The sequence below is a fragment of the Lynx rufus genome, unplaced genomic scaffold (genome assembly GCF_022079265.1).
Source record: "Lynx rufus isolate CCGP_SWC_20201006 ecotype Redwood Valley unplaced genomic scaffold, mLynRuf1.p SCAF_6, whole genome shotgun sequence".
In the NCBI taxonomy this organism is placed as follows: Eukaryota; Metazoa; Chordata; class Mammalia; order Carnivora; family Felidae; genus Lynx; species Lynx rufus.
The window spans coordinates 66,146,775-66,161,867 of record NW_025814878.1 but is presented as its reverse complement, the minus strand read 5'-3'; the positions used below and the strand labels follow the sequence as shown (position 1 = coordinate 66,161,867).

At 45.9% G+C, this 15,093-nt stretch overlaps 1 protein-coding gene across 1 annotated transcript in view; it reads right to left on the bottom strand.

Moving 5' to 3' along the window:
* Positions 1–4,727: 4,727 nt before the first annotated feature.
* GABRR2 (gamma-aminobutyric acid type A receptor subunit rho2) overlaps positions 4,728–15,093 on the bottom strand; it is a 40,810-nt gene continuing 30,444 nt past the window's right edge. The window contains exons 3-9 of the mRNA XM_047102757.1: positions 14,884–14,951; positions 12,849–13,072; positions 11,787–11,869; positions 11,448–11,588; positions 8,361–8,513; positions 6,937–7,133; positions 4,728–5,039 (exon numbers count right to left, since the gene is read on the bottom strand). Of these exons, the coding sequence (XP_046958713.1) occupies positions 4,728–5,039; positions 6,937–7,133; positions 8,361–8,513; positions 11,448–11,588; positions 11,787–11,869; positions 12,849–13,072; positions 14,884–14,951 (1,178 nt within the window). The remainder of the gene's footprint in view (positions 5,040–6,936; positions 7,134–8,360; positions 8,514–11,447; positions 11,589–11,786; positions 11,870–12,848; positions 13,073–14,883; positions 14,952–15,093) is intronic.

Sequence of the window (15,093 nt, the reverse complement as noted above, 5' to 3'; positions counted from 1 at the left end):
AATAGCATTTATTCCTCAAATTCTATGATCTCTCTCTCTCCTTTGAAACACATCCACTGCTGGGGCGCCTGGGTGGCTTGGTCGGTTAAGCGTCCGACTTCAGTTCAGGTGATGATCTCGCGCTCCATGGGTTCGAGCCCCGCGTCGGGCTCTGTGCTGACAGCTCAGAGCCTGGAGCCTGTTTCAGATTCTGTGTCTCCCTCTCTCTCTGCCCCTCCCCTGTTCATGCTCTGTCTCTCTCTGTCTCAAAAATAAATAAACGTTAAAAAAAATTTTGAAACACATCCACTGCAATGTAAACTTCTTAATCACTAAAAGGTGTTTCCCATTTATTTCTGTATCTGCCATCACCCATTCCCCAACCCAGGCACGAGCCCCTGAGGACAAGTGCATAATAAATGTTGGTTCTGTGGTGTCAAAGAAGTATGTCCAATCACCAGCTTTTGTATAATACCTATTTCATTTATCCAACATGCATATTTTTTCACAATTTAATATTGGTGAAATCAGGACTCATAATCACTAGCATGCTGTAATTTAATTCATAGCATTTTTTTCTTTCTTGGTGGTACATAAAATATGGGTGCATCTTACATCAATGGTGCCTTAGAGTCAGTGAAATAAAGTATCATTCAAGCATCCCTGATAACAATCATGTTTACTGCTGTCTTCCTGCCTCTAGAGTGAATCATTCCATGTCCTCAACGTTTCCTTAGTTCCTGTTTTCTACTCCTACTATGGTCTCTTCTTTTTTTTTGTTAATGTTTATTTACTTTTGAGAGAGAGAGACAGAGCACAAGCGGGGGAGGGGCAGTGAGAGGGGGAGACACAGAATCCAAAGCAGGCTCCAGGCTCCGAGCTTGCAGCACAGAGCCTGACGTTGGGCTCGAACTTGTGAACCAGGAGATCATGACCCGAGCCAAAGTCAGATGTTTAATCAACTGAGTCACTCAAACACCCCTACTATTGTCTCTTCTTTACCTCCTTTTAATTCTCTACTTTTCTTAAGTAGAGTCAGACTGTGTTACACTGCAGTAAGGCAGTGTTAAATACAGTGGTGTCATTATATTATGATTCTACATGATAAAATGCTATTTATGATTGTAAACATCATACTATTAACTATTAACTCCAGTTAAATATGTAAGCTAGTTAAAATACATCTTTATTTTTTTGAGTGTGAACAGGCTACCATGTTATATGAGCCTCAATTTATGAAGACAACATAGTCAGAAGCAGAGCAGTATTGGAATTAAATAAGACACCTACAGCAGTCTATTTAATGACAACATAATTATTCTTTGAGTAGCATTGTGGCCTACGAGAATCTACAGAGAGTAAAAATTTCCAAACAAGTCCAGATGCCCTGTACCATCCAATAATCCTTGTTTTTCATAGTTTCATCTTTCATCTGTCCATGAGGCTAGGAAACCCAGTGGTTCTGGGCCAGACAACTCCAGGGAGGGGGCGCTGTCCTTGTTGGCACTGGCATGGGGGAAGCCTGCCATGACCCTAGTGTTGTGGAAAGTGCTGGTCTTTCACCTCCTCTTCCCATAGCCTAGGACCCAGCAAAAACAGATGACTTGTCCCACAAACCTTACACTGTGCAGCCCCAGACTTTCCTGCCCCTGCTCAGGCTGACCCCTTCATCCACAGCAGCACTATCTAACAGGACTTTCTGTGATCGCGGAAACATTCTCTAGGTCTGCACTATCCACATGCAGCAATTGAGAAGAGCACTTGGAAAATGTGCCTAGTGCAGTGGCAAGAACCGTACTTTTAATTTAACTTAAATTTAAATAGCTACATGGCTAGTGGCTACCATATTGGACGGCACAGATCCAGTACGTACTTTTCTACATGTGCGATGTGCGTCTAGCATGTTCATCTCCAAATCTCCAACCTTCAAGGGGCAGCTCAGGGGTGTTTTGTCCATGAGATCCAGTGTTCCCAGGAGAAATCATTCTCTCCTTCCTCTGCACTCCCATTACACTTTGAGCCACTACTGTAGCACTTAACACTTTTTAACTTGTAGATATTTGTGTACACTGTCCTCTATATATGTATACCCTCTCTGACAGCTGCAACTAACGCTTGTTCTTAATTTGAACATCCCAGTGCAAGGCATGTTTAAAATGTTTGTTGCATGAATCTATAATAGCAACCCAACGATCAGCATTAACAATAAGTAGTTTACAAAGATTGCTGTGCAGTAAAGGATTAGCCTTGACAAAAGAAAGGGTTTGGGTCAGCCTCAGCTCCTTGGAGGTAATTTCTAAGCCCTTGGGATATACTGCCTAATAGGAGAGTCTTTACCTTGGAGCCTTGGGTCAAGCCAGATAGTCTATACTAACAGTGTGATTTATGATGGAGGCCTAAGGATAAGAGTTGTCAGCTCAACCTCTGAAAGGGCTCGAGACTAAGGTCAGCCAGGTGGGCAGTTAGCTGTATCTACATTGGCCAGCCCCTAATAAAAACTCTGCACACCTTGATGGACTTGGGTACATTTTCTTGGTTGGCAATACTTGGTACATATTGTCAAACATCATTGCTGAGAGAAATAAGCACTAACTGCATGATTTCACTGACAGAGAATAGTTAAAAATTGTGCCTGGTCTCTCCTGCTCCCTGCCCTAAATGCTGCTTTCCTTCACTGATTTTAGTCTGTATCCTTTTGCCACATCCAAGCATAACTGTGAGTATAATGGTTCCTCTGAGTTCTGAAAGTCCTTCCAGTGAGTTATTAAATCTGAGAGTGGTCTTGGGAACCTCCCAAACTCGCAGTTGCCCAAGGTAATCTATGCCATAGTATTGCCTGGAGGCTGTCCTGTTGAGAGTTTAACTCCTCAAATCCCAGTCCTGATCACACAGCCTCTGGACTGGTAGGCTTGGTGGCCAGAGATGGTGAGTCTGGGTCTCAACAGGGACAGTGGAGTGGCGAAGCAAAGGGGTGTCTGGGACCAGGATCACACAAGGAATGGGTATGGGAACAGAGGAAATGGGTGGGTAACTGACGAAAGGAAGGACCAGAGAAGCGGAGATGCATAGGGCAACTGTATGGCGGTTGTGGTGTGGGAGAAGTGAGCAGATCAGGGATGTACGGGCCCTTGACTTGAAACTTCAGGAGGCTCTGGTACCTACCTGTGCTCTAATCTTCAGGAACTAAAAAGCTCTGCCCCTGGAAGTCAGGAGCTGCAAAGCAGACTCCACAGGCCAGAGCTCACTTGATTTAAGGCAGGGTTATACTCTCTTCCTGTACCATTTGTATACTTGTGACCAAAGGACTAGATGCTCAGACCCTGAGCAGGAAGGTAGAAGGGGCAGCAGGTAGGGGACAGAGCAGAACAACTTCTTTTATTAAACAAGAAATCTGAGCTGGGCATTCCCTCCCTACTCCCCAGATCAGCTCTCTGATTCCAAGTGCTGTGATTTAAAGAAAAGGCCCCCTTCTCAAAATCATATCCTTTATATTTCCATAAATACTGCTAATTAGAGGTTCACTTGAGTTAACTAGAAAACACCTAAAATAGGATTAAGAGGAATGGTCATTCACAACTTACTATAGATTCAATAAATCAGATTGCTTTCCTAATTTGAGCTTAGCCACATTAGAGGAAAGTCAATTCCTTGTGGAAAGGAGAAATCATTCCAGGGTGCAGGGGCAGTTCTGCCCACCCTTGGGGTGGGGGCAGGGGTGGACACAGGAATTATTGAGGTCATCTGCTGGGGGAGAAGCCCAGTAAGGGAGGTAGGATGGCATGTGGAACACATTTCCACAGCAGACTCATGGCTCCTTCCTCTCCAAGACCAAGTTCTGTTATCACCCATTCTCAAATCCCTGGCCTTCTCCCCAGTACTATACTTGCCCTGAATGGAGATCCCAAGAAAGAAGTATTAAGCTGGCCTTAGGAGGGCCTCACAGGAGACAGAAAGTGCTTTTCTAGACAGACATAGAAGTAAAAGCACCAGCAAACAGAACAGATCCATGGGGTAAGTGGGGGCTAGGAGAGAAAGAAGGGCAGAAGTACCCTCTGCCATATGTAGAATGAGTGCAAGCTTAGAGAAGTTCTCTGAGAAAAGAGACTTCTATTGGTTTGTTTTCACAGTACCTGGCACAAGGTGGGTGCTCAATATTTAACGAATGATTGAATGGATTGCAAAATCCTGTGAGTTGCCAGACTCACACAGGTCAAATCATTTCCAATCAGGGATTTGAGCTTTTTTTTTTTTTTTCCTTCCTAGGTAGGCACTTAATCTAGTTGTATGGGTTTACATATTTTTTAATTCCTATTTTGAATCCTATTTCCTGTCTCTTATCCATAAAGCCCTAAGCTTGCCCTTTATTCTTCCTTGTCCCTTCACAACTGAATCCTGGGCTTCCTTAGGGTATCAGAATATCTAGGAGGCATTTGAGTCATTTTTATGGGGGGGGGGCTCTTGTGCTCTTGTTTACACACAAGAACAGAAGAAGACAGTCCCAATGAGGCATGAAATAGGGCACAGAACACACCATTAATGAGGAGCAAACCCATGAGGTCAGGGAAAGGGGAGCTGGAGGGCTCCTGGGCTCCTCTGAGAGGGGGTACTGCCATCGTGGTCCAGGGTCTGGTGGTCCAGGGGCAGCTGCTCCATCTGGTGAGGGAAAAGTGGTCAGCAGGTCCATGTGCAGACGGCTGGCCAGGCCCCATAGATGTCTATGTCCTTTCCCAAGCATAGTCTCAGGGCTTCTAGGAAAACACTGACCAATAAATTAAGTTGAAAAATATGTAGGAGGCAGGAAATATCAACCTGGAGTACTTGTCAATGGCATGGGTGTTCTGGAAGATGCGAAGACCCATCTGGCCCTTCAGAAGCCCCTTCTTCCTAGAGGAGTTGGATTCATTGCTCACAGCCAGATGGACCACTATTTTGTCTTGTCTTTCTTCTTCTGTCAGAATATGGCTTCGTGGGTACCCAGCCAGGCTGTTGGCCTCAGACTCAGTGTAGCTTCCATCCAGCATCATGGTTCTTGAGGGAAGCATTCCACATGTGCAGGGGAACTGCAGGCAGCAAACACAAGAGAGGTGGCAGGCATGTTTAGACCCTGTGGAGGTGCAGAGGAGGTGGCCTGGGCCGAGAGCAAAGCCCTCTGGCTACTCAGAACCACAGAAAGGCAGAACTGGAAGGATCTCCAGAGGTCACTCAGTCCAATGACTCTCTGCCCTGGCTGCATGTTAGAATCATCCAGGAGCTCTTTAAAATGGCCACACCCAGGCTCCACTCTAAACGAATTAATTCGAAGTTCCCCAGGTGATTCTACTGTGCAGCCGGGGTCCAGAATCACTGATTGAGTTCACATGCTCTCAACTGCAGAGAGGCCAAGACCCAGAGAGGCTATATAGTTCTCCTGAAATTACATAGCTAGAGTCAGAGTCAAAATTTTAAACCTGTGCATTCTCATTCCAGTTGTGGGTCTCCACCTCTTTGTGCATGAATCAAAAGATGACTAGGTAGGAGAGTGTCCTTATTCTAAAGCGTAAAAGGTCATGGTGCCTTCAATGCATTTTTATTATTTTATTTTATTTTTTAAGTAGGTTCCATGCCCAATGTGGGGCTTGACTTCACAACCTTCAGATGGAGAGTCACATGCTCTACCAACTCAGCCCATTAGACGCCCCTGCAATGCCTTTTTTAAGGAAGGAAATGGTTTCACTTCTTTCCAAAATTTGAGTCAGCAAAGAGTGGGCTTCTAGCTGGCACCATTCAACAATTCATGAGCCCGTGTTTGTCAGGTGAAGGCTTGTTATTTTTTTCAACAGCTCTATATGGGAAAGTTCATTTGATTATAAATCAAAAATGTTTAAATATAATCCAAAATCATTTGACAATGACTGATGAGCAGATTATTGAAAATCTGAGTGCATACCAGTCAAATGCTAAAGTAGAAAAGGTTTGAATAGAATTTTAAAAATAAATTCTTAAACAATTTAGCCTATTTGGAGGCAGTGTAGAAATATTTAACATGTATGATGTGGGCATTGAAAGACTATTTTTGAAAAGGTAACACATCCTCTTTTCCTAAAATTTAAAAGTCCCTTATGTTAAGGAGCTATTAGCCACCTAGATGTGCATAAATGTGGGATTTTCATATCCCCTGATCTTTATACCTTTTAGGAGAATGCCCATTTCGATTGGTGCGATGATGAGCAATGATTTGGTTAACAAGTTGACATTTTATTTCTTACTGCAATTAATGAGAGTCTGAATACGAAAGGAATTGACTTTCCCTCCCTGTGCCAAAGGCCTATGCACATTGCCTGAATTCCTCATTTCCACTGTATCTCATGCTATGGGTTAATATACTGCAGTGCAGTGTATATAGCATAGTATTTCCAATGAGTCTAAAGGCTAAAGGTGTATGTGGCTGAATTTTCACTGGGTGAGAGCGCAGATAAACACAGGAATGTTCAACTCTAGAACTCTCCTTGTCTGGTCATAGGACATGGAGGCACCTTCCCTAAACATGTTCAATAGTAACAGTGACACTTTAGATACTATACTATCTAGATGCTTTAGATACTATACTATACTAGATACTCTAGAACCCCACAGCTTCAAAATAATTTTTATATACATTACTTCATGAGATCTTTACAATAACCCTGGGAGGAAGGCGAGGTGAGGGTTCAGCTATACCATTTTTACAGATGAGGAAACGGAAGCCCAGTATAAGTAGCAGAGTTGGACCTAAGGATCCAAGTCTTCCTGTTCCTAGTCTTGATCCAAAGACTTTCTGCTTTCTGGGATCCTTTGTGGTAGAAGCTAGAACCTACTCTAAAATAGATCTCCCTCCTTTTGCATAAACATCGCCCTTTTCTACACACAACCCTCCTTGCTGCCATTCTCATCCAACCAGTAGCTTGAGCTAGGACAGGAAATGAATGAAACTTGTCTCGCCTTTTCACGGAGCTTCCGCTCCTTCCGCTCCTGCACCGTGGTCAGGTAGTTGACGGCTGCATACTCCAGCACCGAGAGGAACACGAACACAAAGCTGACCCAGAGGTAGATGTCCACCGCCTTGATGTAGGACACGCGGGGCATGGAGGCGTTCACGCCCGTGATGATGGTGGACATGGTCAGCACGGTGGTGATACCTGCAACATCCAGCTCTAGTTCAGCCGCCAACAAGGGTACAGAACTGCTCCCACAGTCCACTGAGTCACCGTGTTATATTCTCCATCTCTTAAATCTAACGAGAAACCCCTGGGGCATGGAAACATCCATGCTGAGGATCTGCCCCACAGGCAGCAGGCAGCCCCCCTCCTGGCCAGCTCACTGCTGGTCCTCTTTCATTCTACGCCCCTTGGGGGACTGGGTCTCTGCGATATGGCTGACCACATCAGCAGGGCTTCACGGAGGACCCGTCCAGATGTGGAATTTGAAACAGTGAGTAAAGGACACCACTAAAGGAAACTTCCCACACCACAAGGAATGGCCTCATTCTCTCTCTGGGCCACGTTAAGTCTCTGAAGACTGTGGAAATTCCCAGAAGCCTGCATGCTAGTTTCTTGCTCCCTGTGCCTTGCAGGTTAAGCCCTCACATTTCTGGGAGCCCAGCCTGATTTTGTCCAGATTGACAACGATGAGCTGTTACGGTTCACTCTGGAATTTAGGGTCTGCAAGGACTAAAACCACAACTCCAGGGCATACAGCCCTTTCCTTCCCCCCAAGTCTCCTGATACAGGCCCTGCTTTCAAACTCTCACTCTATGCAAACAAGGCCAGCAAACAAAATTCTTGTATTTACAAAATAAGTTTTTGGCATTTGCAGAATTGTCTTATTCATCGACGTAGTGAGCTCTAAGACTGCTGGTAGTGGACATCTATTCCCCAGACAAGCCTTTTCCTTCTGAAATGACTCGAGCAAAGCTGATGCAGTTGTAGCTCCCTGTGGTTTTCATAAAATCGTCTAGGAAGCTGAGAGCAGTGTGGGAACAGTGAGGGCAAGAAGCAGGAGGAAAGTCTGCTCCTTTTGGCTCTGGCAGCCAATCAGTTAAGAACTCTGAATAATGATTTTACTTTTTCTTTCTTTTAAAAAAAAATTTTTTTTTTACTGTTTATCTTTATTTTTGAGACACAGAGAGAGAGAGCATGGGTGGGGGAGAGGCAGAGAGAGAGGGAGACACAGAATCGGAAGCAGCTCCAGGCTCTGAGCTGTCAGAGCCCGACGCAGGGCTCGAACTCGTCACCTGCGAGATATTGACCGGAGCTGAAGTCGGATGCTCAACCGACTGAACCACCCAGGCGCCCCTACTTTTTCTTTTTATAGTGATCAGTTATGAAAAAATAACCACCCTATCACACCTTATCACATGCTTTTACCCAGTGAAACTCTGGCGGGCACAGCTCTGCGGTCGATCCAAAAGGACACCCAGGACAGCATGACCATCAGGGTGGCAGGGAAATAGGTTTGGAGCAAGAAGAAGAAGATGTGGCGTCGCAACGTGAAGTTAATGTATAGACGGTTGTACCAGCCTGGGGGACACAGGAGGAAGCGAGTGAGGTTCAGTGAGAGAGGCAAAAACAAACTCCTTCCCTGGGTTCCCCCATATTGCTCTCATCTCCAGCAGAAAGTTCAAAGTGAATGATCATTGACTTAATAGAATATATCTCCTTTCTAAAATCGAAGCCTCTCTCCTATAAACACATTTATTTATTCAATGTTACCTAATTTCTCTCCACAGCACTTTGGGAAAAGGTAGAAAGAGAGATCTATGTTTAGCTGCTTGTTTGGTATTTGTTATTTGCAAACCAGGACCATATTTCCTGAGGACTCACAGCTCAGGAACCTAAGACAGGGGGACTGGTTCTATTTTATTGATTCCAATACCAGTGAGGCAGAAGCCTGCAGAGCTGGGATCTTATCACTATTCCCTTTGTTGTAGATTATCAGCTGAGCCAACCTCCACAAACATCACAAGATGAGTGGTTGTAAACAAGGACTAAAATTGTAAGGCTTCAAATGATCCACAAAATCGATACCCAATCACTGGGACCACAGATGGTGGCGAGGACAGTATAAATGTATAAAGTGGACTGAAACTGTGTGCACACACCTACCCCACTCCCATCTCAGCCCAGCCTGGGATGCTGACTCAGTAGCTTGCAAGAGGGCCCAGAAATCTGTTTGTCAAGCACACTGCCCTGATGGTTTGGATGCAGGAGGACCTCAGGCTGTACCCAGAAAAATGCTGCTGAGGAAGGGGACAAAGCCCAACCAGCTGGCATGGAAAGTTAGTACTGAGTCAGGGAAAGGAAGGGGTGGATCAATAGGGAAAGGCTGGAACAATAGGATGGGTCCATTAGAAGCTTGGCACATGGTTTACTGTGTAAGTTCCTGGGTTATTTCAATGAGGTAGGTGCTTTCAGTGGAGTGAATAAATAGAAAGTAATCTTCAACTATGACAGAAACTCCCAATCCTTTATTCATACCACAGCGCTTACCCAGTCATGTCAGATTTTCCACACTTCAATTGGCACCCATGAAGCAAATCACATTGTTCCTTAGGTTTGCACAGGGTTTTTCTGGAAAGGCTGAGAGTTGCCCTCATTCTGCTAAGGACTATTCCACTATCCTTTCCTTGGAAGAAAATCAGGGAGAGTTGCCTTGGAAACACTAAGAAGAAACCAGGATCCTTAAAAATGTATACTCTGGGGGTGCTTGGGTGGCTCAGTCCTTTGGGCTCCCAACTCTAGATCTCAGTTCAGGTCATGATCCCAGGGTTCTAGGATCAAGCCCCATGTTGGGCTCCATGCTGAGCATGGAGTCTGCTTAAGATTCTCTCTCTCTCTCTCTCTCTCTCTCTCTCTCTCTCTCCCCCTCTTTCCTCTCTCCCCCACTCATGCTCTCTCTGTCTTTCTAAAATAAAGAAATAAAAGGGAGCGTGGGTGGTTCAGTCTGTTGAGTGTCTGACTCTTGATTTTGGTTCAGGTCATGATCTCATCGTTTGTGGGATGGAACCCTGCATCAGGCTCTATGCTGACAGCACAGATCCTGTTTGGGATTCTCTGTCTCCGTCTCTCTCTGCCTCTCCCCTACTTGTGCGCGAGGGCGCGTGCATGCACGCACTCTGTCCCTCAATAAAAAAAGAAAAAATATTTTTAAAAAACAGTGGCACATAATAAAAAGTTATGTAAGACATTCTTAAAATTGGTTTTAGAAAGAGAGTTGGTTTGAACTTACCAAGAAGATATGAAAAAAGAAAATTCTGTGGACATACATATCAACAGAAAAGGGAAGAAAGGGATGAGGACAAGCACTGTGGGCATAAAGTAAAGAAAGCTTGAGCTGTCTAAACACTAACACAACCTTGACTGAGGCTCGAACTTTCTCCACGTTTGATGTTGGGGACAGAGGGGTGTGTGGGGGGCAGATGAACAGGGAGATGGTGGCCATGTGGGGGCAGAAAGTAGAACAAAAGCTTTCCACAGAAGAGCCTGGGCTTCCCAATACACAAAGAGTAATTAAGTGAGAAGTCCTCTAGGGTCCTGTAGCTACCACCGGGCTATCGTGGGTTGAATTGGGATATGTCCAAGTCCTAACTCCCAGTATCTGTGAATGTGAGCTTATTTAGAAATAGAGTCTTTGTACATGGAATCAAGATGAGACGAGGTCATATTGGATTAGGGTGGGCCATAATCCAACAACTGGTGTCCTTAGAGAAGAGGGAAGTGTGGACACAGAGACACAGAAACAGCAGCATGTGAAGACACAGAGAGGGACGCAGGGAGAATACCATATGACAACAGAAGCCGACATCAGAGCAATGCAGCACCCACCAGAAACTAGTAAAAGACAAGGAAAGGTTCCTCCCTAGAGCCTAAGGGAGGCGCATGGCCTGCAGACTTCTGGCCTCCAGAACTGTGGCAAATACCTTCCAGTTGTTTCAGGCACCCAGACCATGGTACTTTATTATGACAGCCCTCTGAAAACTACTACAAGAGCTCACAGTGAGATTAGAAAGGGACTGACAAGTGCATCCTCTCAAAACTTCAGACACAGCCCAGGGTCCAGGATGCATTACACCAAGCATTAAAAATAAATCTATAGATTGAAATATAAGTAATAAATACATTTCCTCGGAAAGCTATCATCTATATCATTAAGTCAAGTAAACTAGATTACCGAACAGCATGTAAAACATGACCCCACAACTGTGCAATTACGTAATTAAAGCAAGATGTTTGCAAGGGTGTGTTCCACTTCGTTAGGAGTGGTTGCCTCTGGCCATGAGAGACATGACAGCAACTTTTTAAAACTCTGCTTTTAAGTGCTGCTAATGTTTGGTAGAACTATGCGTTATTTAATAATGCAAATTCATTTTCATTAGAAAGGGAAAAGTTTAAGGTTGGAGAATTCTCATATATTTTCTTCCACATTTGAATTAGACCATGGCAAACATTAGCTACCAGTGCTGCTGTAGAAGGCCAGTCTGGAAGTGGTGTGAAATTTCTGAATCAGAAACTGAGACAGGGAGATCTTCTCATCTGTTTTCAGGGATTCATCCCCATTCTTCCAATACAGCATCAGATCTTCATCTGTATATGCATCTTTGGGGAGAGGAAAATAAGTTAATTTGACTCCTTTGATTCTGACGCAGGCTGAAACAACAGGGAAATCCTACACCAGCTTCAGTGAGAACAGGTCTTAACACTGGCAGGCAGTACGTGGTCTCACGTTACTAAAATGGCACAAGGATTGGACAGGGAAAAAGGCAAAGATCTGTCATTAAGAATACGGATACTTACAGCTTTCCAGCTCCAAAGAACAGGTCTGGGAGTCCAGGGGAAAGTGGCTGAAGTCCATGTTGCACATGGCAGTGACTGTAATCCTAGGCAACCCAAAAGAGCATATTGGCTCATGCAGTGAGTTATTGGCATGACCAAGAGCAGCTGCCTCCTCACGTCTACTTCAGCAGTTTGGAAATCCCAGTATCTAAGTTGCAGGACCCTAACTTTTAGAGTTCTGTCCTTCCATAAGACATGGCCCAGGTCCCGGCTACTGAGGGTGTTGGCCGTCAGTGGCCCACACCTGCACCCTTCTCTGGGCATTGCCCTCAGCCAGCGGGCTGCCTCCCTCAAGGATGCCTGGGTGGTTATGCCCTCCCCCCACCCTCCACCACCCCAAGGCTATTAGCATTGAATTCTGGTGAAGCATACAAGCAGGCCAAGAAGATGTGGAATAAGCCTGTGTAACACTCATTAGCCCACAAGTCAATCTGCAATAGCACTCAATAAACAGTAGCTATTGTTACCTTTTTTTTTAATGTTTATTTATTTTTGAGAGAGAGAGAGAGAGAGAGAGAGAGAGAGCAGGAGTGGGGGACAGGCAGAGAGAGAGAGGGAGACACAAAATCAGAAGCAGGCTCCAGGCTCTCAGCTGTCAGCACAGAGCCCGACGCGGGGCTGGAACTCATGGACTGTGAGATCATGACCTGACCCTAAGTCTGGCGCTTAACTGATTGAGCCACCCAGGCACCCCTATTGTTACCTTTTTTAATCTTTATTACCAACAAACTAGAATCATAGGCTCTCAGGGGTGGAAGGTATCTAGAAGGGCATTGATTCCCCAAACTCATTCGAGCCTAACTAGTCTCCTAGCCTGAGTTTAAGATCCCAAATGACGGGAAGTCACTGGCTACTAGGGTGACCATTTCATCTTTAGAAAGTTCTAACAGGCGTCAGGAGACTTGGACCATCTGTATAGCCCACAAGCCCAACGACAGCGATAAACTCTTCAGGGCCAAAGAGACTGATCATACATAGTAGAATGGCATTAGACAAAGAAACAGTGACCCCATGGGCATTTACCTCATGCTGTACAGCACGTGCCCATCTGGAAACACTCTCAGCATGATGTTGTCAGTGGTGGTGTCATGGGTGAATGACCTTTTGGAATGAACAAAGAAGACATCGGGGACCCAGATCTTCTTTACCAGCCGGCCATCGAAGGTCATGCTCTTGTTGTTGGTGCTGGGAAAAGCCAGCCTCTCATCCTTCCAGTAATGCCGCAGGTACAGGGTCATGGTGAAGTCCTATGGGAGCCCGAGATGACACCAAACAGAAATGCTTAGAAAGCTTCCTTTCTTTTTATTTCTTTTTATTTTTTTTTAACATTTATTTATTGTTGAGAGACAGAAGCAGACAGAGCATGAGCAGGGGAGGGGGAGAGAGAGAAGGAGACATAGACTCTGAAGCAGGCTCCAGGCTCTGAGCTGTCAGTACAGATCCTGACACGGGGCTTGAACCCATGAATCGTGAGATCATGACCTGAGCCGAAGTTGGACACTCAACCGACTGAGCCACCCAGGCGCCCCAGAAACCTTCCTTTCTTACAGCCAACTCATCATCAACCAATGTAACAGACACCTCAGACTCAGCTTCCAGAGTTGGAGGTGACAGTTCTGCAGCCCTGTAGGACAGTGGCCGCAACAATGGTGCTGCTAGGAAACCGTAGGAAAGAGAATGGTTCATAGTGTATCATGAGGTTGGAGCCCAGGAAATTGAGCAGCCTATCCTTCAGGCTTTGCAAATGAAACCCGCAGCTATAAGGTGGACAGCCTGGCATGGGGGACAGCAGGGTGGGATTTTCCCAAAGTCCTGCTCTCTCTCACCTCAACTTGTGCACACAGGGCTCCTTACCTGTTGGCTAAGCATTCAGTTTCAAGTTAGCGCACACTTGGAGAAACCTGTACAGTCAATGATAGAAACCGTTTAAGAGAGTTTCTATCATTGGTCTTGTAGAATCTTTGAAGGCAGAAGTGTGTCCTGCCCACCACTGAATCCCTAAGCCCTAACTCAGTGCCTGGCAGGGCACAGAGTAGGCGCTCAATAGATATTTGCAGGATGGAAAAATGGGGGGCATAGGAATGAATGGATGAAGGGTTGGACAGCTGCATATCTGCTATAATTTCATCCTCAAAGCTCATTCTGCTAAACAGTGTCTCCTTGCCTGCATAGTTGATGCTTTGACCAAGACTCTGACTCTTCTGCCATAGCCAGAAGATGCGAGTGCTAAGTTATAAGTGCAAATAACTAAATAAGTGCCCCCAAACATCCTCTTCTGGGAGCGAGGATGGAAAGACACCTAGTGGTGGTGGTCTCAGAGCATAGTGCCCACAAACTTCTACTTTACCAGCACACCTATACATCTTCTGGCTGTCCTGCAGGGTCACCCATGGAAGGGAACACCCTACCTGCCCAGTCCTCTACTCCCACCTCTTCCTCCTTTTGTGCTGCACTGTTTTAGGTTATGTTTGTAAACCTGTTTCTTCTGCCTCAGGGGCCTTTTTCCTGCTCTTGCTCTGGCGCTCCCCGCGCTGTCTACTTCTTACCCTTCAAGTCTTAGCTGAAATGAGGCTTCTCCAAAGAGCCCTCCCTCACCACCTGGCCTCCGTGGACCCTGCCAAGGAATGCATAGGGGAGCGATGCTCAAGGCAGGCACTGGAGAGCAGAAACTGCAGAATTTCTGTCTGAAAATGTCCACCTCCCGTGCTCCTCCACGTGTGGTTCATCTCACCAGTCACATCACTTGAGGAGTGTGTTCAAAATATAACGTGCTGGGTCTCACTCCCAGAAACTCTGGTTCAGGAAGTCTAGGGTGGGGTCCAGGAATGTGCATTTAACCAACTCCCCAAGTTACTTTTACCCATCAAGTTGAGAATCTCTGCTCTAGGCTTCAGTGCACTTGAGCCAACTGAGTGAGTCCCCGTTTTATTCCTGCGGCCCCTGCTCCACCAACCAGGGGACAGCCTGCACCCATGCAGCCCCACCAGCCACGGGTGCTCACAGAACCTTAACCCCAGGACTCCGCACCAGAGGCTGCCCCACCAAGGGCCCTGAGTACCATGTCCACTTCCGAGATGCTATCCAGGCTCTCCACCTGCACGTCCACACCCACCGGGATAGCAGGGCCTGCAGAAGAACAAAGACATCTGGTGAAGGTACATTTCTATCTACCACTGGGTCAGCAACCCCAACCCCCTTCCTGGGGGCAGCCTGACTGGAGCAGGGGTGAGGCAGTGGCTCGAATTCTATGAGGGTTTTTTTCTTGCTA